This window comes from Molossus molossus, unplaced genomic scaffold (assembly GCF_014108415.1).
Source record: "Molossus molossus isolate mMolMol1 unplaced genomic scaffold, mMolMol1.p scaffold_m16_p_16, whole genome shotgun sequence".
Classification (NCBI taxonomy): Eukaryota; Metazoa; Chordata; class Mammalia; order Chiroptera; family Molossidae; genus Molossus; species Molossus molossus.
This window is the reverse complement of record NW_023425351.1, coordinates 68,957,262-68,982,400: the sequence shown is the minus strand read 5'-3', so window position 1 is coordinate 68,982,400 and position 25,139 is coordinate 68,957,262. Positions and strand designations below refer to the sequence as shown.

Sequence of the window (25,139 nt, the reverse complement as noted above, 5' to 3'; positions counted from 1 at the left end):
CAAAGAGTCTCGTGGTTTGGCATCTCAAGAGGGAATTAGTGGTGTTGAGTGTCCAGCTCATTCTGTTCTGTGGGACTCAGGAGGCCTCCGGGAGACTCGCACAGGCCAGACTGGGTTTGGGTGTTGTCCAGAACAGATGGGGACAGGCACTTTCTTTGGGGTGTACGCAGAATGCTGCCAAGGACAGGCACCATTGTCTGGGGCTGAGCGGCAGCCCAGTGGGTCATGTGGGTGGTCAGAGACGGGACGGGGCCAAGGGTCTGGGTCAAGGTCGTCAGAAATGAATGGGAAGTGGACTAGAGAAGGCTCAACGCTGGGCCTCACCAGTGCTGCTTTGCAAGCATTGGGCCCAGCCCGAGCCCTGTCTTTCGTGCCCGCCTAATTGGCAATTTCTGAGAAGTCAGGGTAGGGTTCCAGATCGGCAAAGATGTCGTTGGGGTTCCTACAGCTGAGGTTGCAGAAGCAGGCGTTGACCCACAGGACCTGGCGGGAGAATCCAGGCCCGTCGGGACACTGGAAGGGGACAGAGATGGTCTTGGACTTGTAGGGGATGCAGCATCTGTCGTCCGTGCAGACTCCGCAGTACTTGGGCCTGTAGACGCGCGTGCTGACGCAGCCGGCCAACGTGAAGTTCGTGGGCGCCTCCGGCTGGTACACAGCCAGACACTTCTTCCCTTCCTGCGGGAAAGGGGGTCTCAGCTGGGAAGCTCAGAGGATGAAGCACCTCATTCTTCCCTCCAAGCGCCCTGTGCCTTTGCACGCACCACCTGCCTTCCAGATCTGCAGCGTCCTCCCCCCGTGGCAAGACCCTGCCCCGCTCCGCAGCAGTAAACCCGGGCCCACAGGCGGGACGGCTCTGTTAGGCGATGCTCGCAGTCTGCATACTCTTCCCTGCAGGTCTGCCTGGCTACTGCCCACCGGACGGACGTCTTTGTCTCTCCGTCAGTCAACCGAGTGCCCCAGGCAGTCAGAGGCAGAACCGTGGCGGGACTCCATGACTGGGAACACGCTTGACCCTGACTGCCCTCCTCTGCTTCCCACAGCCTCTCCCACACCCTCCTCGTGCAGCTGGCTCCTGGAGCAGCATCGTGGACAGTGACCTCTGTCCCTCCGCGGGGCTGCGGCCGCTCGACTGTGGGGCCCTTCCAGGTGTCTGCCGTCTAATCCCACCTGACACGTAGCAGCACTTACTGACCTCGTTGGCCTCATGGTTCTGGGGTCTGCCCTGCACCAGGACCGTGCCCGAACTGGGAGGGGGAGCAGGTCCAGGCCACGGGGGCACTGGGAGCTCAGGCAGCGCCGTGGACAGTGCTTATGGAAACCACCCGGGTGGAGATGTGGGGGGTGGAGGGACCTGGGTCAGCTCTGTGGTCAGCCCACCTCGACCTCGAGGGCACCGTGCAGTCACTGAGTGGGGCCTCTGCCGACGGCTCCACTCATGACTTCACCACGAGACGTCCGCTGGGCACCTACTGCCCACCCAGCACCGAGGCTACAAAGGCCAGTGTGGCAGGGAAAACAGTCAGAGAGGACGAAGGAGAGAGAAGGGAAGAAAGAGAGGGGGGAGGCGGGGGTCCTGCTGACTGACCCAGGGGTGACTGGAGCAGGGGATGGGGACAGGGCGCAACGTCCGTGTGACGTGTAAGGAGGACTCAGGACGCTGGGCTGTGGGGTCTGCCGGGCAACCCTGTCTTCAGCACCCCAAGGAACCACCAGGCACGTGAGCAGGCCTGGACGAAGGGGTGAGGTCCGTTCTAACTCCGAGGACCCGGGCTCGGCCTCCGGGGTTCTACTACATCCTCGGGCCTTTATTCTAATTACCGTGGGCTCTCAGAGCCCGAGGGGTGTCTGAGGCCCCACCAGCATTTCACTGCTGGGGCCTGGAGCCCAGACGGCCCAACACTGGTCAGCAGCAGACGAGCTCTTGACTCCAGCTGTCCCCACCCCCATTCACTGCTCCCGTCACCCATGCGGCTGTCATGAGGTGCCACGGGGGACAGGAGAATGGCAGCGGGTGAGGGTCCCTCAGCATCGTCACAGGACAGCACTTCTGAGGGGCCGGAGGCTCTCTCCAGGGCGGCCTTGGTTCTAATACATGGTCCCCACTATCACTCCCGCCGAGCGGAAGTCGCAGCACACCCGCCTGCTGACACACGTCACCCGTGCCGTGGAGGCGGGTTACTCATGCCCGTGTTACGATGGCCCCACGAGAAAGCGCGAAGCCCAGCTTTTCTGGGCAGCCCGAGCCGCCGCCTGGGAGCCAGACCCACCTTGATGTGCAGCCGGAGGTCCACGTCACAGGGCCGCAGGTTGCAGAGGCGGCTCTCCTGCTCCGGCCGGCAGCGGGCGTTGACGTTGGAGACCCGCGTGGAGATGCCCAGGCCACAGGTGGTGGAGCAGGGGCTCCAGGGGCTGGTGTGGGCTATGCAGTTCCTGTGCCAGGGCTCCGCCTCGCCCGTGGCCGCTGCGGGGGGACCAGGTTCCCCTGAGTCTCCAGCCTCCCTCACCCCATCCCCAGCGTCACCACCCTGAGGGTCAGTCCCTGAAACTCGGCGAAGAGAGAGGTGGCGTGTTGGCTTCTAACTGGTCATGGATCCCCAGGGAGAGAGGGACTGTTCTGAGTTCCTGACACGTCTCGGGAGGGAAGACCAGCTTTAGAGACAGGGGCACCTGAGTTCACACCCTTCTGGGGCACCGACCAGCGGTGTGAGGCTGGACAACTCAGGCTGGCCCCCGTGTCCTCCTTGGAACAGTAACGTCCGCCTCGCGGGGCTGGCGTGGCAATCAAAGGAATCCAGATACTGACCAGTGTGTATCAGACATCTGCTTGGTGCTGGGAATCAACGCTTAGAGACAGGGTTCCTGCCCCTGCAGAGATCACGTTGATTTGGGGGAAGGTCAAAGGTGCACGGCTGCACCCTAGTGCCCAGCATGTCATCTGGGGGATGCTGAGGGTACAGTGGTTAAGGAGACAGGCAGGCTGCAGGGTGGAACTGTGTGGGTTCAGCCACCTGCAGGGGGGCTGACGGCAGCACCCCTCTCCCACGGCTGTGGGTGGAAAAGACAGGTTCACACACACGACTGTGCTCAAGCCGTCCCTGGGCCTCAGTAAGCCCTCAGTCAATGTGAGCTCACGTGGTTTCTGGACCATCGGCCAGCAAATACCCAGTCTCGGCTGGGCTGTTAATGTTTCTGCCCTGGCGTCCGGAAGGTGGCGAGCACTCGCTGGCTCCTGAGAGATGGGAGGTGCAGTGTGTGTAGGGGGGGGGGGGGGCGAGCCCAGGACGAGGGAGGAGCCCAGAGGAGGGTGGGAGGAGGCACAGAGACAGGCCCAGGAGGAAGCTGGTCCCCCTTGCGGAGCCGAGCTGGAGAGAAAGGAACAGGCAGAGGGAGGGGAGGAGGGCAGCTGGAGAGAGTGTGGGGAGGGGAGGGGACATGGAGCGGGAGGGGCCTGGTAGAGAAAGGTGATAAAAATGGGGGTGGGGGACAGAAAACAGGAAAGGAAAGACATCCACTAGGATCAGGAGGAGAGAGAAGGGGAAGGTGGGTTCTGCAGACCCAGGCCCCAGGTTAACAGGTGCGCAGGGAACGCGGATGAACGGATGAGGAGCGGATGAGCGGGAGGAGGGGAGAGAAAGGGGGTCTGGGAGCAGGAGGAGAAGGAGAGGCCTCTGAGGGCAGAGGAGGCTAGGTCTGGGGGCGCTGGGCTCGACGTGGGGGGAGGGGCCTGGGGGAGGGGCCTGGGGGAGGGATCTGTCTAGGAGGATAAAGGGCTTTGGTTTCTGGGTCACTGGCTAGGCAGGCCGGGCTCTGCTTGTGTTCGGTCAGAATGGGGTCACTGGGCCACACACCACGGGCAGACAGCCGCTGCAGCCCCCTCTTGCGACCCTGCCAAGGGGGTCCTGGTGGCACTGCTGCCCTGGGCTCCCTGGGACGGAGCTTTCCCAGCCACGTCTGTCCGTCCTCACCCACAGGGGTCTGTCCGTCCCCACCCCCAGGGCTGCTTCTTCTCGGGGCTGGCTCCGCCCCTTGGGGCACCCCAAGCCCCACCCAGAGAGGCTGTGCATCCTGAGCCACCGAAGGGGCGGGGGAAGGGGTGGGGGGCGTGGGGGGACCAGTCTCCTTCCTGGTCCAGGCAGACCCATCGGGCGCACAGCCTGGAGGGTTGGTCCCTCTACACCCTCTGCTTCCCTGCTTTCCAGTCCATTCTTCTCTGAAACACTGTCTTCACTTGGCTTCTGCAAAACCTCTTCCTGGCTCCCGCCTGCCTCTCGGATTTGTCCGAGCTTCTTTCTCTCCCTCACCTTAAATGGTGGTGTCTCGGCTGGTCCAGTGGCTCTCCAGGGAGCCGTGTCCCCCGGGCATAGTGAGCACTGTCTGCAGGGTGTTTGGCTGTTACCACTTGCAGGGCAGGTGCTGTTGGTGTCCAGTGCGTAGGCGTCAGGGTCAGGGATGCTGCTGAACATCCCACAGTGCACAGGGCGGCAGCCCCATAACAAAGCATCGTCTGGTCCAAATGGTGTCGGGGAGCAACCCTGCGCTACAGTATCCCTGAGCATCTCATAAAAATAATAGCGGTAGCCTCAGAACGCCCAGCCTCCGTGTCCACACGCCTAGTAGACATGTTCCTCCCAGACGTGTCCTCGTCCACTGTCTTCTGTGTCATCAGATGCTCCCACCCTCCTTCTCTGTCTCCCCCTCAGCCTCCTCTTCCTCTGTCCATCCCTCAAATGTCAGCCACAGACCCTGGTCGAGGCCCCTCTGTCTCACTCTGCACCTTGTCCCTGCGCCATCTCACCAGCATCAGCAACTCCAGCCAGATGACTCCCGAGCTCTCTCTGTCCGTCTTCCTCCTCCAGGGCCACCCCCATGGGACCCTGCTCTGGGCCACCCTCAGGCAGGTGCCCAGCTCCTGACTCCACTTGTCTCTCACAAAGATGCTCTCTTTCTTCCCAGACACTCCTGTGGTCATCTGTCCTAGGTAGTGACCAGCCCCAGGGGTCACTCTTTACTGCTCTCTCCACACATTGGATTGGTGCCAAGACCTGCCATAATACTCAAGCAGTGCCTCCTTTGTCAGCTCTACTCCCATTGCCCAAGTTCAGATCTCCATTAGCCCTCCACTATTCATCTGTCATCCATCCATCCAACCATCCATCCATGACGCCATCCATCCATCCATCCCTCCATGATGTCATCCATCCATGATGTCATCCATCCATCCATTCCTTTATGATGTCATCCATCCATGATGTCATCTATCCATCCATTCCTCCACGATGTCATCCATCCATGATGTCATCCATCCATTCATTCCTCCACGATGTCATCCATCCATGATGCTATCCATCCATCCATTCTTCCACGATGTCATCCATCCATGATGTCATCCATCCATCCATTCCTCCACGATGTCATCCATCCATGATGCCATCCATCCATTCATTCCTCCACGATGTCATCCATCCATGATGCCATCCATCCATCCATTCTTCCACGATGTCATCCATCCATGATGTCATCCATCCATCCATTCCTCCACGATGTCATCCATCCATGATGTCATCCATCCATCCATTCCTCCATGTCATCCATCTATCCATTCCTTCATGATTCCATCCATCCATAATGCCATCCATCCATCATCCATCCATCCATCCATCCATCCATCCATCCATCCATCATCCATCCATCCATCATCCATCCATCCATCCATCCATCCATCCATCATCCATCCATCCATCCATCATCCATCCATCCATCCATCCATCCATCATCCATCCATCCATCATCCATCCATCCATCATCCACCCATCCATCCATCCATCCATCATCCATCCATCATCCATCTATCCATCCATCCATCCATCCATCATCCATCCATCCATCATCCATCCATCCATCATCCATCCATCCATCCATCCATCATCCATCCATCCATCATCCATCCATCCATCCATCATCCATCCATCCATCCATCCATCCATCCATCCATCATCCATCCATCCATCCATCCATCCATCATCCATCCATCCATCCATCCATCCATCCATCATCCATCCATCCATCCATCCATCCATCCATCCAATCCACCATCCATCCATCCATCCATCCATCCATCCATCCATCATCCATCCATCTACCATCCATCCATCATCCATCCATCATCCATCCATCCATCCATCCATCCATCCATCCATCCATCCATCCATCATCCATCCATCCATCATCCATCCATCCATCATCCATCCATCCATCCATCCATCATCCATCCATCCATCCATCATCCATCCATCATCCATCCATCATCCATCCATCCATCCATCCATCATCCATCCATCCATCCATCCATCCGTCCATCCATCCATATGATAAATAATGATTGGTACTTGCTAAGTGTCTGGCATTGACTATGCTCCAATAAACTGCGGTGAAAAAAAAATTAAAAAGTGGCCTGACCCTGTCCTCCCTTTCCAGGGCTTCCTGTTACCTGGCTTACCTGGCTGAAGCCTCACCTGTTCTCATCCCCCCTAGTGAAGGAAAGCCATCTCCGTACTCTCCTGCCTCAGCACCTGCTGCTGACGCCTCTCCTCCCCAGGGACCCGCAACCCACCTCTCCTCCACCTCTGCACCCCTCACCTAATCTCCAGAGAGGACAACACTGCATCCCACATGCTGGCTCTGCTTCTGCAAAGCACTCTCTCATTTCCCGCGCAGAGGCTCCCACAGGGCAGGCAGAGCAGAGGCTATCATTTCCACGGTACCCACAGGAAAGCGGGGTCCAGAGGAGATGACTTTCCCGGGGTCACACAGCGAGTGAGCCGAGGATGGGCTCTGTGTGGACCACAGCAGGCAGGCAGATCTAGGGGGTCTGCAGCCCCCCGCCCCAGGCCGCCCTCCCGGCGCCCCGCACAGTACCCACCTAGGTCTCCCGTGTGCCGCGGCGCCGTCTTGCGCAGCCTCCTGGCCTCATCGTCGCACACCCACTGCTCGCAGCAGCGGCCAGGCAGGCGGACGCGCCGCGGGTGGCGGCACCAGAGGCGTGGAGGGCGCACACGGAGGCACAGGGGCGTGCAGCCCACCGCGCCGTCCACGCACGTGCAGTTGAACTTGCAGCTGGGCTGGAAGGACTGGCCGTTGGTGTAGCGCACCCCGTCCAGGATGCAGCCCACGCCGACCACCTCTGCGAACACAGGGCGGCGAGTCAGGCCCGGTGCCCCGGCCGGGCAGCCTCCCACGGCGGCCCACGCTCAAACCCAGGACTCTCCCCCCGCAGGGGAGGGGGACAGCAGAGGCCGGGCCAGCCAGGGGCGGGACTTGAGCAGAGGGAGAGCAGGAGGTCCTTCGTGGCTTCAGCTGCTGATCGAGAACACGGATGGCGAGTCAGAGGCTCCAGCGTTGCCCAGCAGGGGTCCCAGTGGCCAACCCTGTCCTGGCCCTAGCACACGCACGAAGCCTCGGACTGACAACCATCTGTCACTCAGGTTGTGCTTCTGAGCGGGGCCGACATGGAAAGCCAACCAGAACACTTTGAAATGAAGACCCCGCTTACTCCAAGCCTGCTGACGGCGCACCTAGGTGCTGAAGATTCAGTCGCGGACGAAATAGACGACAGCCATATCTCACAGAGCTCATGTGTGGGGCGACAGAGGAAGACAAACAGGTCATCTAGAATGTGGAAGGGGACCCGTGCCCAGAGAACAGTGAAGCGGGGGGCGGGGGCGGGGGCTGGCAGTTGCAGTGAAATAAGGTGTGCAGGCAGGTCCCACTGCGGGGGAGCGGAGGGGGAGCCTTCCCCACGTGGGAGCAGGCCTGGGGTGTGGCGGGGGTAGGCCATGAGGGGGGAGAGCCTCCTTGTAGGCTCAGAGGAGGCGCAATGTTGTTTGAGCCCTAGTACGATGGCTGGTACACAGCCGGTGCTCACGGGTAACTGTAGATTCAGCGATATGATTCTACTTGTCAGCATCACTTGTGGTGCTGAGCTGAGACTGCACTACAGGTGGTAAGGGCAGTGTCAGGAGGCCGCCCCAATAACCCAGGCCAGAGGTGGTGGTGCTCAGGGAGGGACCAAGAGCCGCTTGCTGACCAGTGGGATGTGACGATGGGAGGAGAGGGCTCAAGAAGAACTGTGCAGCCGGCCGGTGTGCTCAGTGGATGGAGCATCTTCCCATGGACTGAGATGTCCAGCCAGGATGCCCAGTCAGGGCACATGCCTGGTTGTGGGCTCGATCCCCAGTAGGGGGCGGGCAGGAGGCAGCTGATCGATGTTTCTCTCGTACATCAACGTTTCTCTCTCTCTCTAAAAAAAAATTAATAAAAATATATTAAAAAAAAAACAAACAAACAGAATGCCTGTGCATTCTATGTCCCCCGCAGGTAAGGGGGACGACTGATCCCTGGAAAGAGAGTCCTGTCCTTAGAGAGGCAGGTTCTGGGGGCAGTGGACTCATTCTTCTTGGGCACGCTACACCTGGTTGACATCGTGTGGCCATGTGGAGCTCCAGGAGGGTGTGGGCTGCTGGACCGGCCAGCGTCCCTCCCCGAGCAGTGGGACCCAGTGCAGGCAGAGAGCTGGCAGCAAGGAAGGGCCCCACCCGAGGAAGACTGGTTTGGAGTCCGCAGTCTGCCAATAGCTCCAGCACGTCCCCTGGAGGTGTTCGTAATAAGAATCCCACTATGCACCGGGAGAGAAGTCTTCCCAAGCCCTGGCTCTGCTCTCGGTTCCCTGCCCTGCTCTGTGCCACGCTTTCTTGCCGAGTCCATCCTGTAAGGAGATGCTACCGCGGACCACCTGCGTCTCATGGAGGCGAAGTCACATGCCAGACACAGACGCAGCCCGTGGGGATGAGATGTGACAGCCATTTCTCCGGGGATATGGACGCGCGAGGAGTCGAGCAGAAGAGAAAGGTGCTCATGCGTCCTGACCATCTGCCCCGGGGCCAGCGCCCTCTCGTTATCACATTGATTTCTCCCAGGTCTGCACGGGGAGTGACTTCTTCATTCGGCAGACAGGGAGGTCAAGGGGCTTAGTAGCTCATGGTCACCCAGCAGGTGAGTGATCGAGGGCTCTGACCCCACAGCCCCTTCCCACTCACCAGACCATGGTAAAGGAGGGAACGGTGGGGGTTAGCACTGGGTGACCCACTCGTTTTTGGGTTGAGTCTCCCTCCTGTGCCCTCTCACTCCAGGATGGTGTGTGTCCCTGTGAGTGTACCTGCATGTTGGTGGGGGCGGGGGACAAGGGCGCGTGCTGGAGCCCAGGTCTCTGTCCCTGTGTGTGGGGACTTCGGATGGAGAAGGCATGCCTGTGCCCTGTGCCCGGGAGCCCTTAGCACAGTGGTTCTGCACTGTGGCCCCACCTGGGGAGCTCTTTAAAATGTGGGTGCCCACACCATGCCCCAGAATATGCAGGCAAACCTGGGGCTCAGTGTTTTTACTTGTTGGTCTTGGCATTTTTTAAAAACTTCCCAGGTGAATCCAGTTTGCAACCAAGATGAAGAACCACTGTTTCTGGAAGCTGCTCACAGTCTCCTGAAGACCCAGGGTGGCGGGCTGGGGCTCGGACTCCCCTGCGCCACAGGCTGGGGTGGATGGTATCAGTGATGGCTGCGGTGGGCCCTCGGGAGCCTCTAGCGTCCACTCCTCATTCACTTTCGTTCTCAGGAATGGAAGGGCCAGCGTCAGTGGGGCTGGGTGTTTCCTTCAAGTCCAGTCGTGGCCCGGAGAGCTTTCCTCTTACTGGAGGACTTCCGGGAACTCAGGTCACCTGGCTTGGCCCTTCACTCCCGTGGCTGGAGGATCTCTTTAGGGAGTTCCCATGGTGGATGGGACAGTCATCTGTGGGGGAGCAGGGACAGTGGGTCATGGCCCTGCTGTAACCCCGTCATGGCATCACTGTGCAAGGGCACCAGTGGATGGATGGATGGGTGGATGGATGGATGGATGGGTGGGTGGGTGGACAGATGGGTGGATGGGTGAATGGGTGGGGGGTGGATGAATGGATGGATGGATGGGTGGATGGGTAGATGGATAGATGGGTGAATGGATGGGTGAGTGGATGGATGGATGGATGGATGGATGGATGGATGGATGGATGGACAGATGGGTGGGTGGATGGATGGGTGGATGGATGGATGGGTGGATGGGTAGATAAATGGGTGAATGGATGGGGGGTGAATGAATGGATGGATAGATGGGTGGATGGGTGGATGGATGGATGGGTGAATGGGTGGATGGATGGATGGGTGAATGGATGGGGGGGTGGATGAATGGATGAATGGATGGGTGTATGGATGGATGGGTGGGTGGGTGGATGGATGGATGGGTGAATGGATGGGGGGGTGGATGAATAAATGAATGAATGGGTGGACGGATGGATGGGTGGGTGGACAGATGGGTGGGTGGATGGATGGGTGGATGGATGGATGGATGGATGGATGGATGGATGGATGGACGGACGGGTGGGTGGATGGATGGGTGGATGGATGGATGGATGGGGGGATGGATGGATGGATGGATGGATGGATGGATGGATGGACAGATGTTTGAGTGGATGGATGGATGGATGGATGGGTGGATGGATGGGTGGATGGGTGGGTGGACAGATGGGTGGGTGGATGGATGGGTGGATGGATGGATGGATGGATGGATGGATGGATGGATGGATGGACGGACAGATGGGTGGGTGGATGGATGGGTGGATGGATGGGGGGATGGATGGATGGATGGATGGATGGATGGATGGATGGATGGACAGATGTTTGAGTGGATGGATGGGTGGATGGGTGGATGGATGGGTGGATGGATGGATGGGTGAATGGATGGGGGGGTGGATGAATGGATGGATGGATGGGTGGATGGGTGGGTGGATGGATGGATGGGTGAATGGATGGGGGGGTGGATGAATGGATGGATGAATGGGTGGATGGATGGATGGGTGGGTGGACAGATGGGTGGGTGGGTGGGTGGATGGGTGGGTGGATGGATGGATGGGTGAATGGATGGGGGGGGTGGATGAATGGATGGATGGGTGGATGGGTGGATGGGGGGTGGGTGGATGGATGGATGGGTGAATGGATGGGGGGATGGATGAATGGATGGATGAATGGGTGGATGGGTGGATGGATGGGTGGATGGATGGATGGATGGGTGAATGGATGTGGGTGGATGAATGGATGGATGGGTGGGTGGGTGGATGGATGGATGGATGGGTGAATGGATGGGGGGTGGATGAATGGATGGATGGATGGGAGGATGGGTGGATGGATGGATGGATGGGTGGGTGGGTGGGTGGATGGATGGATGGGTGGGTGGATGGGTGGATGGATGGATGGGTGGATGGGTGGGTGGGTGGATGGATGGATAAATGGGTGGGTGGGTGGGTGGGTGGATGGATGGATGGATGGATGGATGGATGGATGGGGGGGTGGATGAATGGATGGATGAATGGGTGGATGGATGGATGGGTGGGTGGACAGATGGGTGGGTGGATGGGTGGGTGGATGGATGGATGGGTGAATGGATGGGGGGGTGGATGGATGGGTGGATGGGTGGGTGGGTGGATGGGTGGGTGGGTGGATGGATGGATAAATGGATGGGTGGGTGGGTGGATGGATGGATGGATGGATGGGTGGATGGGTGGATGGATGGGTGGATGAAAGGTGGGGCGAGCCCCAATCTTTACATTGAGCTGCTACCATGGATCAGGTACTTGGCATCTCAAACATCTAGAGATTGGTGTGATTTGTCACTTTTTCGCAGCAAAGTGACACTTAGAAAATTCAGTGGCCTAACATTGTCCTCGTTGGTTATGGTGTGAGATTTGAACTCAAGTTGTCCAGCTCCAAAGACTGTGCGGTGAGTTTTCTCCTCCCTCAATCTTCACAGTGGGGAGTCTGAGCCTGGAACTGGAACTGCCCCCCTCTGAGGACGACTCGGACAGGGCTGAGATGATTTCGGGGACGTTAAAACAAAGCAATGGCCACCGCTGTGGATCACAGCTGAGGTTTTACTGCGTCCCCTTGTTGATTTTCTCAACCACACGAGGTCGGTTTGATCAGGCTCCATAAGTGACATGCCCAAGGTCACGTAGCGGCAAGCGCCCGAGCCAGGATTCGGAGCCCCGGTCTGCCTGCCAGTCGACTTCACGGCCCCTCCAGCAGACCGCAGGCCCGGCCTGGCCCAGCCGCAGGACAGCAGAGTAGTGTTTGCGGAACGGAAATAGCCGAAGAGTAGAATTCAGAGGTCGCCCTCTGCCCACAGAAGTATTTAGTTTGGCGCACAGAGTATTTAAAAAAATCTTTTTTTTTTTTAACGCGTTGCCAACATGTACAAATCATACCCAAATCTGAATTTTTGGATTTTCTTGAAAACCGAGCAGAACGGCCAAGCCCAGGCTCACTTTTCTGCGTGGCCACCGTGGCTGGTGCCCAGGACCGGCCACCTCTGGCAGCTAAGCTTGCACTCACCGCTCCACAGTCCCACCGGCCTCCCTCTGGGCTTCATGTCCCAGTGGTGCAGATGTTTGTTTTCATTACCTTCTTTGTCCTGAACTAGTCGCGGCACCTCTCCCAGGACAGATTTAGCCTCTCTGGGGACCGTGCATTGCTTGCGTTGACCACTGGATGCACTTTTCTGCTTGGAGGAACTCTCCTTCCTTCCTCCTCTGGTCCCAGGGTGTCTTCCTCCCCCTGTGGCGGACCCTGCGCTCTTCCCTCCAGAACTAGTGTCTCATGAACTCAGATACCATGGTGGCCTCTCTGGGAAGATGTTCAGTAGAACACCAGGAGGTGTGTGTGTGTACACATGTATGCATGCGATGTGTGCACCTGTGAGTGTGCATGTGTGTGTGGTAGGGGGTAAAAATCTACCTGGACCAAAGAGTTCACTGTACAAATAAGATTGAAAAGCAAAGGCTTCTTATGTGTCCCTTTTGGAATTTGACAGCGGCTGTGGTCATCTGAGACCTCTGAGGAGTTGCCTAACCCTGGTTGTACCTCATTTACTGCAGCGTCTGAAACCTGGACGGCCAGGGAGCCTTTGCAGACAGTGGGCCCTGTGCAAACCCCGCAGTTTTCTTGCCAAGTGAAAGGAAGGGAACACGCAGGCTGTGGGAGGGGGGCCGAGAGGCTGCCTGAGATACGGAGCCTGGGGGGGACCTGGGGGGAGGGGCAGGTGGAGAGGGGCCCCTGGGGGGGAGAGGCAAGTGGGGGGCCCTGGGGGGGGAGGCGGGGCCTGTAAGGTCTCTGAGTCCCTGCGAGGATGTCTACAGAGGCATGGCGCCTGGCACAGGGGGAGATGTCCAAGCAGCTTTAGAGATTAATATCATCACAGTGAACGAATGACCCTTCCAATGACCTTGAGGAAGGGCCGTGGAAAGACAGGATGAGACAGTCTCCCATGCCTGGAGAGGGTCCTAGCACCGGAGTCTCGGCCAGGTTTCCCAGCCTGGCTTTGGGGAGAGAGTATGGAACTGACTGTCTACAGTAGCCCCGCCCCATAGCCATGGTTTTGTTTCCCATGATCTGAAAATACTCAGTGGGATATCACTTAAATAAACAATGCCATAAACAATTCCTAAGTTCTAAATGGTGGGCTGTTCTGCAATACGTGGTAAAAGCCCACGCCATCCTGCTCCATCCCACTCGAGACGCATCTGCCCTTTGCCCAGCGTGCCCGCTGTGCCCGCTGTGTGGATGCTCTGAGTAGCTGTCTCAGGTGTCAGATCGACTCTCAGGGTAACACAGGGCTTGTGTTCCAGTCACCCTGTTTTACTTCATAGTGCCACCTTCACTTAACTTTTATTACACACAGTATAGTTATGATTGCTCTATTTTATTAGTAGTCATTATTGTCGATCTCTTGCTGTGTCTAATTATAAACTCAACTTTATCATAGGGAAGGCTGTATAAGAAAAACAGTATCTATAGGGTTTGGCACCATCTGTGGCTTCAGGCATCCACCAGGGGTCTCGGAAGGTGTCCCCGCAGGGAAGGGGACAATTGGGCAGTACCGGTTAGCCTCACCCTTGAACATGCACAGAGTCACCTGGGAAGCTCATTAAAGGTGTGGCTTCCACCCCCACTTCCAGGCATGTGGGGGGCTCGGGAGCAGCACCGTCAAGCAACACGCCAGGTACTCGGGGCAGGCGGTGCTGAGTCTGTGTGCACGCAGGGCTGGGGCAAGGACGAGTCTGAATGAAAGGACTAGGAGAAGGGTGGGGGTATCATGGGTGGTCACTGGTGCAGCTGGACACGGATGACTGGGTTGGTGTGAAAGTAGAAGCGTGAACCAATGATCAAGGAGCAGAAGGTGCTCATGAATTAACCATGGGCTGGGATAGGATCGCCCGACCTGGAATTATGTGCATAATTCACCCCACCCGAGGAGATGCAGCAGGCGGGGTGAGGGCGAGAGACGACCCTGTGTGCAAAGAGGTAACAGGCTGTGTGTGGAGTCATAGTTCTGGGGAAGCTTGATTCGGCACCAAAGGGAGAGAGGTTCTTGGTTTCTGAGGCTGTGAGGAACCTTACAGAGGGCAGGCTGCTGCGCCGGGTGGCCAGTCACCTCGCCATGGCGCTGGCTCGTGTGTCTTGGGTAAATGCTTAGATGAGTCAGACTAAATGAGTATCAGTCCAGATAGAAGCAGGAGGTCAGCAAGGAGGTCTCGGAACGAAAAAGGACATGACGTAGCACTTGAGAAAACAGACACGTACCAACAGCCCTCCCCCACACGGCGATAGTATAAAGACCAAGAGTCTGAGAAAAAGCAGAGGCCAACAGAAATTCCAGGAAAAACCAAAAGGCCTCCTAAGAAGGAAATGTACACAAGTACCCTGTCTCATGCTGCCGTAACATTTGCATACTCATCACGTTGTGAATTGTGGTTACTGTCTGAGCAGGGCATGACAACGATATTGGAAGACGGGGCGGTGTCAAGTGGTATTGAGGAGCTAAGTCACGAGGTCGTCAGCTGTCTTATCAGATCACGGACACACTATCCAAACTTGATATTTCAAGCTGATCAAGATAAACCAGTAGATATGTATTAGGTCATCATAACCACCAGAAGAAAGGGCTAAAAGGTCAGAACAGACTGTAGCCACCGACGGAATGTGGGTGGGAGGGAGGAACACATGAGCACGGGCTGCTGGCTGTCATTCCTTCCAGACTCTGCATCTCAAAGCGTCCGTTACTTTCATTGACCATATCACTAAGAGAGCGGGAGCACGGCAGGGTCCTAATGCCCAGGGGGCCCCAGGCACCCAGCAAAGGGTCCTGGCACTAAGAGAATGAAGCCAGGCTGAGACTCTCCTCGTAGCCCCGCCCACCCTGGCGTGGGTGGGCCTCAGGTCTGAGACGAGAGCAGATGCCAGGTGGTGGAGCCAGAGGACTGCAGGTCGGGCTCAGCCTCTGGCTCTGAGGATGGATGGGGCATGGGGGGCACCTCCTCCGGAACGGGAGCCTGGCCAGGGGCAGGTGCCAGGGGAGCGGCCCTGGGCCGGAGCTGGGGACGCCGCGGGATGGCCGGAGGCGGGGAAGGTGTCACTTACGTGCACACACTCCTATTGCGTACCTCGGGCGGTCCCCGCTGTAGTCACAGTACAGGCCCCGGTGGGGGTCGCAGACGGCAGCTTCCGTGCAGTTGTCCCCCAGCTGCTGTGCGCACACCTTGCAGCACTCACAGCCGTCGGTGAGGAGGCTGACCCCCAGCGGGCAGCGGGGCGGGGCCGGCGGGCACTCGCAGGGCCACTTGCAGAACTGCGGGTGCGGGGAGGTGGCCTCCAGTGGCGCTGGGGTGAAGGCCATGGCCGCGTGGGCTGGAGAGAGGGCCTGCGGGGGGAATGGCAGAGCTGAAGGGGCCGCCGGGCAGGGCACACGCCCCAGGCCTGCGTGGCCTTCCGTCTCCGTGGTGCTCGGAAGGCTTACGCAACTTTTTGTTTCCCAGCATGCTTTGAAACAATCCTCACCTGAGGACACGTCGTTGGTTTTTAAGTTGATTTTGGCGGGGTGGGGGTAGAGAGAAACATCGATCGGTTGCCTCTCCTATGTGCCCTGACCAAGGATTGAGCCTACAACATAGGTACGTGCCCTGATGGGGAATCACACCCACAACACTTTGCTGTATGTGATGACGCTCCAACCCACTGGGCCACCTGGCCAGGGCTCTAGCATGCTCTTGATAGCTGACATCTCCTTTCTCCTCAACAGAAGAAACAAGCCAGGGGCCCAGGAGTTCAGAGAGGGGAAGCCATCACCAAGCTCCTGCTGGTGGGCGGCGGCCCAGACTGCATCGGGCTCCCGCCATGCAAGTCTGTTTGTTTCTGCTCCCCCCACCTCACCCGGGAGGTCGTGAGTCCCCCTCCTTGAAGGATGTGGGAGCTGAGGCTTGGAGTAGGAACACCCCTTCCGATGGGGTGCACTGTGAGCCCTGCCCATAGCCCAGCGCTCTTCCTCTGCATCCTGATGACCCCCCTCTTCACTCCGCTAAAGGTCCCTAAGTGCTCACAGAACCTCCTGACTCAGATTTAACACCCGGTTCAGCCAGCTGGACTATCATTATTATCATTATTATTATTTTCCCCTCTGAGCACCAAGAACGGGCTGTGTACACAGGGGCTTCAAGCTGCCTGTATCTCTGGGATGCAGTCACCTCCCCCACCCCCACCCCCACCCCCGACCGCCATCCAGACCCCTCACTGTGCACCGGGAGGAAACCAGGCCCAGGAGAAGGAGGGTGGTCTGAGCAGAGAGCGTGGGCTGTGGCCAGCTTCTAGCCCCAGGCCAGTGTAGACCCTGCCAGCCAGCACCTGTCCCGGCATCTTGACGGTGACACGAGTTCTGACGTTAGCAGAGACGGCCCAAGACTTCTGTGGGGGCAGAGGCGGGCCCTGGGGCGCCCTTCCATCTCGAACCAGAGCAGCCCTGCATTGCGGATGTGTAACTCTGCATTTTAGTCTCTGAACAACAGATGCTGAGATATTCAGACACATTCTTCCTCCCTTCGCCAAGGAGTAAACTGAGACCCAAAGAGGCACAGGGACATGTCCAGGGTGACAGTCCCCGTCCGGGCCGAGACACAAGACTTTCTCAACTCCCATGTCCACCGCCGTTGCCCCCTCGGGCTCTTTTAGTCACTCGGCAAACGTTTGCAGAGTTAGTTCTAGTCTCTCCCAGGCTTAGGGACAGGCAGCTCCGGGGAAAGGCAGACGGGGTGGTGATTTAGTACACTCTGCGTACGTGTGCAGAGTGCTGGGCGTCCAGGGGAGCCCCGAGCGCTCTGGGCACCGCAGGACCCTGATGGTGATGAGTCCACCCTGGCATGATGGCTGCCAGGCCCAGGTTGAGAGGCTGATTTGTTGGACTCAGGTCTGGGCCTGGCAAAGTGCAGTAAATGTTGAGTCATCAAGTCAAGGGCCCTTGAAAGTCAGAGACGAGCCTTGGTCTGAGGTTTGCTCGCCTCCAGGCTTGGCTTGAAGCAGGCTAGCTGGCCGGAGCAAGGTGCTCTGGGGGTTGGCGGTGTTGGGCCGTGTTCACCTAGGGGGCAGGGGTTGGCCCGCCCTTGTGTGCTTTTCCTCAAAAGCACAGCATGACCTCAAACCCCCAAGTCATTAAAAGCAACCACACACATGCACACACGAGCACATGCATGCACACATAAGCACGCACATGCGCACATGCAGGCACATGCACACGCATACACGCACCTCCTTCTGACTCGATGGAGAGAGACGCCTCCGTGTCTCTCCCAGGCCATGGAAGAGGTGCTCCCCCTCATTAGAGGATCCTGAGCACCATCAGCAGCCTCCACCCAAGAAGACAGCATGAGACCTGGGACAGAGCGGGTCCTCTCCTGAGGCCTTGGACAAGCTTCCGGACTGTTCTGAGCCTCAGCATCCCCATCTGTGACAGCCACAGTAATGCCCCTCCAGGAGCTGTGGGGAGGCTGGGGGACACTGTGTATGAGACACACGAGTGTAGGGGCTGGCACATGGCAGACAATCAAAAGCATGACTCCCCCCACCACCACTAGTGCCCAGAACTTGGGGGTCTGGACACTTTCAGCGGAGCTGGGTGAGCTGTAAGCTGGTGCCGGTGACCCTCCCCACGCGGTCACTGTCCATGCTGTTGCCTGCATAGCAAGTTAAAGGTCCCCAGAAGGAAGCAGCAGAGAAGGAACCCTGGACAGAGGGAAGCGGTTAAGTGTCCTCCCTGGCACAGTGGAGGGATGGGCTCTGTGTGCCCTGAGCCGGGTCCTTGCTGTTGGCGCCATCTGGTGGTGTAAAACCTCCCAGACTTCACATACATGCTCATACACACACACACACACACACACACACACACACACACACACACACGACATCAGCTCTTCGAATGCCCAGGGCGGCCTGGCATGTCCACCTGCCCTTTGCCTTGGTACATGGACCATTGTCATTGAAATATGGACTCTTTTTTCATCTTAAAAGGAGCAGGAGAAGCTTCTCCGCCCAAGAACAAAGATAAGAGGTGCCCAGGCCCTCTGTTCATTGATTCCCTTGAGAAGCCAACCAGATCCCAGGGTCTCAGCACAGCCCTCCTGAGCCGGGAGACCAGCTGTCCGCACTGCTGTAGTGCAGGTCCTCACTGTGGGTGGCAGGCGGCGCTGTTGCAGCGCGTGCTGTGCTGACCTTGAATGGGTGGTCTGGGGCCCTTTGGGAGGGTGCCTCTGGTCACAGCAGAAACCCACATGTGGCCCGAGGAAATGTCTAGAGCCTCATGTCAGAGCGTGGCTCCGCAGGCCACCCCACGACGTCACCCTGCCCTCTGCTACCTCATCGGGCTGCTTTAGGGTCTGTGCCTGCTCGGAATGACAGCCAGAGAGCCCGGGGCCCCTGCCGCGTCCTAGTGTCCATTAAACAATGAGAGTGTGACTCGTGATTCTCTGGTTTTGTTTTAATTTGTTTGTGACTCCTCACCCAAGGATAATTTTCCATTGCTTTTTATAGAGAGTGGAAGGGAGGGAGGGAGAGAGAGAGAAACATCGATGTGAGAGACACACCGAGTGGTTGCCTCCCACATGACCCCAACCGGGGCTGGGATCTAACTTGCAACCCAGGGACATGCCCTTGACTAGAATCAAACTCTCAACCCTCAGTCTGAGGGCTGAGGCTATAACCACTAGCCAAACCGGCCAGGGCACGAGTCTCCATGGTTAAACAAAAAGCCATAAACCTGGTCTTGTTTAAGAAACCGGTGAAACCCATAAAGCACGGAGCCCTCTGAGGTGCAGGCAGGTTTGGAGGAAGCCCTGTGTCACCGGCAGCTGCAGCCGCCAGCGCATCCACCCAGGCCTTCCTGAGCACCCCCCAAATGGGCCCCTCCTTCTGGGGCCCAGGCCCTTCCTGGGAGCCCGAGCTTGGCTGAGTCCCTGGGACCCCTTAAAGCTCTTCCCAGCCTCCTGCTGTCTTGGGGCTTGGGGCTTGTCCCAGGCCCAGATAGAAGCAGATGGCAAATCCGGGACCACCCCCGGCAGCCCTCGTGGCTGTCCTTCTACCCGCGGTGAGCTGCCGACCTGGGTTGGCTGTGCCCACTGTACAGCCGGAGAAACTGCCCTTGGCCAGCTCACTGCCCTACGGGGCCTGCGCTGTTCTCACTTAACAGCAGAGGTTACGAGGAAACAAGGTGGACTGGGGAGGGGGACCAGCCCCAAAGCAAGGAGGACACCGTCCAGGGAAGGCCGGAGAAGGGAACCCGGCCTTGGGCACGTCCAGCTTGCAGGTGGTCACATAACAGTCCATTTTACGACGTGTTTCTGGGACCAACTTCTGCAGATACCACTGTGCTGACAGGGAGACAGGGAGACGCTTCCCCAGGCGGATGCCGTGTGTCCCTCAGCCACAGCCTGACCCGGCGGGTCTGCCCGCTCAGCCCTGAGCACACCGGCCCCCTACCTGTCCTGCCCTCCTTCTCCCTTCCAACAACCCAGCTTCCGGCTCAAACAGATCCGCTTCCGGTTGGTTCCCGAATGTCCCTGCGGGGTCGGAGGGCTCAGAATCTTTCAGAAACACTGAGGCCCAGACCCTGTCCCCAGACGACATCCTGACTTGCGTGGGCTGGCAGGAGCCCAGCACCGAGACTTCTCCAGGGGGTTCAGAGGGCAACGAAGGGCGAGAACCACCAGCCAAGGCCTGTGGACCTTGTTGAAGTGCAGATCCCTGGGCCCCACTTTGACTGCTCAGTGTCTGTTCTACTAGCAGGGCCTGGAGTCTGTGTTTTGACCTGGGCTGCTGATTCTTGGGGGGTGGGCACCCCCTGAGCGCTGGGCAGGGGAGGGGCAGGGGGGGCCCCAGGCCTCTTCCTTCCCTAGCCTGTGACCTGGGCGCCACCCGCCGGGCATGAACGCTCACCGCTCCCACAAAGCAGTCAATGCCGAACACACCGTTCTCAGACCTCACAGGGTGCCTCTGCTCCCAAGCAGGCCTCGTGCAATTGTTAAAGATGATGTGCTCTGCCCTTGGTGTTTTATGAAAATGACCGAAAAATGGGGGGAAAAAAAGGAGTTTCCCATAATAAGACCCTTAAGTATTTGCTCTGGTCTGAATGCTTCTGCCTCCCCCCCCCCCCCCCAATTCATATGCTGAAATCCTAACCTCTAAAGGGGATGTTGTTAGTTGTTAGGAGGTGTGACCTGTGGGGGGTCATGAGGTGGATGGGTCCCCCTCTTCTGAGAGCGTGTGTGGCTCATCGGTGAGTGGGGCTCTGGGCTGAAGAGCAAAGGGCACGGCTTCTGCAGTGAGGGGCCCCTTTCTCAGGCCCCTGCCACTCCTAGCCCCGTGACCTGTGCCCACCCCCTCTGAGCTTCTGTTTCCTCCTTTGTAAAATGCTGATGAGGACGGCAGCCCCCAGGGGACGGCACTGTGTCACCCATTTCACAGATATGGAAACTGAGGCTCAGGCAGCCTCAAGGCCTCACGGCTGGGAAGTGGTCGCAGACCAGCGCGTCCCTCCAAAGCCCTGACCGGTCATGCCGCTCCACTCCCTCGTCAATTCCCGTTCTGTCCACTCATTCGTCCCCTGCCCCTCATCACCTGCTCTAAGCATGTACCGCGAGGCCGGGCTCAGATGAACTGGAGGTGGCCCTTACCCAAAGGGTGTCACAGTATAGAGTCACCAATAGGACAACACGGGTGCTGAGGATGCACGGGTCCCCAGAAAAGGATACAAGATCTTCTCGGGGGGCTTTCTAGGGACAAGTGACTCTTTCTGGCCTCTTCTGTGCCCAGCTCTGGGCCTGGCACACCCTGGACAAGAGCTCAATGAACATAGGAAGGTCCTGCACTTTGCTTGCCGGAGTTGGGGAGGCTGCACCCAGATTTTCCACAAGGGGGCAGGGTTGGGACAGAAACGGCCTGAGCGCCCTGGCTGGGCCTGGGGCTTTAGGAAAGGGCTAGGGGTCTGGAAGCAGTAGGTGTTCACCTGGGGAAGGAGGGAACATGAGGCCCTGGGCTGGACGTGACCTACCACCCTCCCAACCCTCCTCATCACCGGTTTCCAGTTTCTGGTGTGACCCACTGGGGCAGCCACAGTGTGAGAGGGTGGACACCTCTTCCCTGAGCACCCCCAGGAGTGCGCCCTTGGGTCTCTGCCTGGTCCCCGTTGGGGCTTCCTTCAGGTGTGCAGCAATGAGCTAGTTGCCTGGGTCTTCTGGCATCCAGGTGAGGCGACCGTTCTGCCCAACGGGCAGGTTTAGGAGTCCTGCTCCCTGAGAATATCCCTCTCCCCTCAGACTGGTCCTTCCCCCTTCCCCCATGCAGCCCCCCTGGCTCACAGCACCGGTTCCTTCCCTCAACTCCTAGACTCAGGTCAGGATTCCTAGAGAGGCAGGGGGGACCCCTTCCTCCCTCCTCTTTGGCCTGGCCTCTCATTTTCTCCCACCCTCCTTCACTCCCTCTCACACCCTCACCCCAAAGCTTAGCAGATCCCCAGTCGTCCCAGGCCTGGACTTGCCTCCAGATGGGGGCCTTGGGATGGGCGGGCACAGATTTTATCATCTCCTGGAATGTCCATTATTCACGTCTTGAGAGGCCCAGTTCCTTCTCCTCCAATTCTATCTCCCTTCCCCCTCTGCCTTCTCTCAGGGAGAGACGGGGGGGGGGGGGGGGGGGAGGAGGCGCAGAGTTGACAGATTAACAGAGTGTCGAAGCTTGAGGAGAGGCTGGAGTCCACCTAATTCAAGCCAAGTGTGCATACAAATCCTCAAGGCAACCCCTTACCATGGAGGTGCCTGAGGGTGCCCCCAGGAATTCAGGCTCAGGGCCCTGAAATTGGTAATTTTTCCCCACAGCCCTCTGATTTTTCAACACACTCCTCTCTGCTAGTGTAAAAAGCTATCTTCAGCATGCCAGCCACCCTCATGGCGGGGACAGAGCCACATCTCCGGACACAGGAGGGGCCTGGGCACATAACAGGGCTGCTCGCATTCATGGAAAAGGCATGTAGATGGGCTAGGAAATCCACAGTTGGCATCTGCAGACCCCAACTCAGGGTTGTAAGATACAAATCTCACCTACAAGAATCATTATCACCACCGCCATCATCATCACCATCATCACCTTCATCACCTTCATCATCACCATCAGTACTACCATGACTACCATCAGCACCACCATCAACACCATCATCACCACCACCATCACCATCATCACCATCAGTACCACCATCATCACCATCACCACCATCACCACCATCACCACCATCACCACCATTATCACCATTATCACTATCACCATCATCACCATCACCATCATCACCATCATCACCATCACCACCATTATCACCATTATCACCATCACCATCATCACCATCACCACCATCATTACCATCACCACCATCACCACCATCACCATCATCACCATCACCACCATCACCACCATCACCACCATCATCACCATTATCACCATCACCACCATCATCACCACCATCACCATCACTACCATCACCATTACCACCATCATCACCACCATCATCACCACCATCAGTACCGTTGTCCACACCATCAGCAGCACCATCACCAGCATCATCACCCCCATTATCACCATGAGCAGCACTCTCATCACCGCCCTCATCATCACCACCATCGTCATCAGTATTCTTTCTCCTACACCACAATCCAAAAGTGTTCATTGACTCTCTTTAAACGTGCAGGGAAGCTGGCCTGGGTGTGTAAACCTGGGAGCTTCAGAAGACCTCGTCCCCTGAGCACTGAGCCCAGCACAGCCGACCAGTTAGTCTGCCCTGCTCCCCACCCTCCTGGTACTGGGCCAGGGTCTTTACAAACCTCTGCTCATTTGTCTGCTGTCAGTATTTCCACTCAAGCTGGGAATCCCCCGCCCTTGCAATGGGAACAAGGGACCCGTTCCCCATGTCCCCTTGGGTATGCAGGGGCTTAGAATATCTCACCTCCATTCCATTCATTACCTCCCCCAACAAGCCCAGGAAGTGAGTGCTAGTTCTGTGCCTCACAGACATAGACACTGGCTCAGAAATGCTGGGTCACTTGTCCAAGGGCGCACAGCTTATCAGTGGAGGAGCTGGGATGGGAGCTCTCAGTATTTTTCCCTCCTGTCTATTGTCATTCACCTGGGTACACCTGTGTCATTCACCTGGGTACACCTGTGTCATTCACCTGGGTACACCTGTGTCTTTCCAGGCCAACGCTGTCTATGGAATTTGACATTTTCCAGTAGCCACCCTAACAGTAATACAAAGTAGGTGACATTTGTTTTAATAATATATGCAGTGGAACCCAATACGTGAAAAATAGTATCATTTCAATATGGAGTCAACAGGAAAATCCTAATGAGAATGTGGCATTCTCGCATTGACGCTGAGCCCCAGGAATCCGCTGTGTGTCCCCTCTCGCGGGACCTCTGGCCACCTGTCAAATGTTCAGGAGCCTCATGGGGTGAGGGGCTCCGGACCGTAGGGTGTGTGGTTTGCAGTGAGCTGACACAGGCACAGAGCTTGGGACACAGTGGTCGCCTGGGCCCTGGGACATGAGGTGCTCCCCAGTGCTGGGAATGGGTGGGCAACATGTCCACACTCCGCTCCCAGACATCTGCAGGGCTACACGAGGCTATCGCGAGCTTTCCTTCATTTCTGGGCTGCAACTGGCGGCCCGCCTGGCCCCTCCCGGGTCCCCACCCTGGACCATGTGGAACCCAGTGTGTATAGCAACCCCTCCCCACCGCCCAGAGAGACGGCAGAGGTTCCTGGGAGGAATTCCAGGGTTTCTGTTTGTACAAAGTCCAAGGCAGCCTCCTGGCATTTGGCTGCTTTGCTGGCAGGGCTGGTGAGGGGCTTTCTGAAACCTGGGGGCTCTGCCTCCCCTCCGTCTTGTGGATGGGCCCAGGGGGACTGCTCAGCCCGAGGTCAGGGTCTGGGCTCCCAAGGACACAGTCCTGTTCCCCCTCCAGAGCCTGCCAGGGGCTGTGCCTGGTGGAACGACCTGCCCATCCCTGCCCACCCCCCACCTGCACCCCAGATGAGCGGTGGGCAGAGCAGCCACGTATCTGGAAGAGGCTCTGAGCAGGGGACTCGTGAGCGTGGGGCCTGGGTGGGTCTGAAATGCGTGCTCTGACCCAAGGAGGTGTCACAAAGGCATATTTGCATGTTCTCTCTCTTTTGGGTCCACACCTTCTTAGAGGGGGTCCCGGGAGGGAAGAGCGTGTGTGCATTCCACGCTCACACACCGTGGGGACGCGTGCGCAGGCAGCCACGACACGCGCGCCTGTGTGCACCCACATGCATTTGTGTGGGAGAATCTACACGCGTGAGCAGAGACCTACTATTTGCCCAGGAATTGGTGAGCACACCCAGACCTGAGTTGTTCACCCAGCCCCAGGCTTCCGACCCTCAGGGGATCCCCTGTTCACTCCCCAGCAGCAGGGCCCTTGGGCTGAGGTTCCTGGCCCCATTAGCAGTGAGGACAGTGAGGTCCAGAGCGGGGAAGGGACTTCCGAACCTGAACAGCCCTTGGCAGAGCCTGCACCCAGCCCCTCTCCCTGTTGCCTGTCCTCCTGACCTGTGGTGGCTGTCACCTGCCCCACCAGCCTGTAGCTCTTATAAGGGACCACGTGCTTCTCATCTCTGCTCAAGTACAT

General features: G+C 57.9%; 1 protein-coding gene across 1 annotated transcript; it reads right to left on the bottom strand.

Annotated features, from left to right (window-relative positions):
- Nucleotides 1–378: 378 nt before the first annotated feature.
- CCN4 (cellular communication network factor 4) lies at nt 379–23,114 on the bottom strand. The gene is made up of 5 exons (XM_036263850.1): nt 23,019–23,114; nt 15,552–15,831; nt 6,923–7,183; nt 2,271–2,464; nt 379–678 (listed from the first exon to the last, which is right to left on the bottom strand). The coding sequence occupies exons 1-5, from the start codon at nt 23,112–23,114 to the stop codon at nt 379–381; spliced, it is 1,131 nt and encodes a 376-aa protein (XP_036119743.1).
- Between the last annotated feature and the right edge of the window lie 2,025 nt (nt 23,115–25,139).

What these genes read in the sequence shown, in the direction of transcription:
- CCN4 (XM_036263850.1), bottom strand. Translation starts at nt 23,114, where the DNA reads ATGGTGGTGATGATGAGGGCGGTGATGAGAGTGCTGCTCATGGTGATA. An exon ending in CGCAATAGGAGTGTGTGCAC is followed by an intron (nt 7,184 to 15,551) that starts GTAAGTGACACC and finishes CTGTGTTCGCAG; the next exon opens with AGGTGGTCGGCGTGGGCTGC. An exon ending in ACCTCCGGCTGCACATCAAG is followed by an intron (nt 679 to 2,270) that starts GTGGGTCTGGCT and finishes CCTTTCCCGCAG; the next exon opens with GAAGGGAAGAAGTGTCTGGC.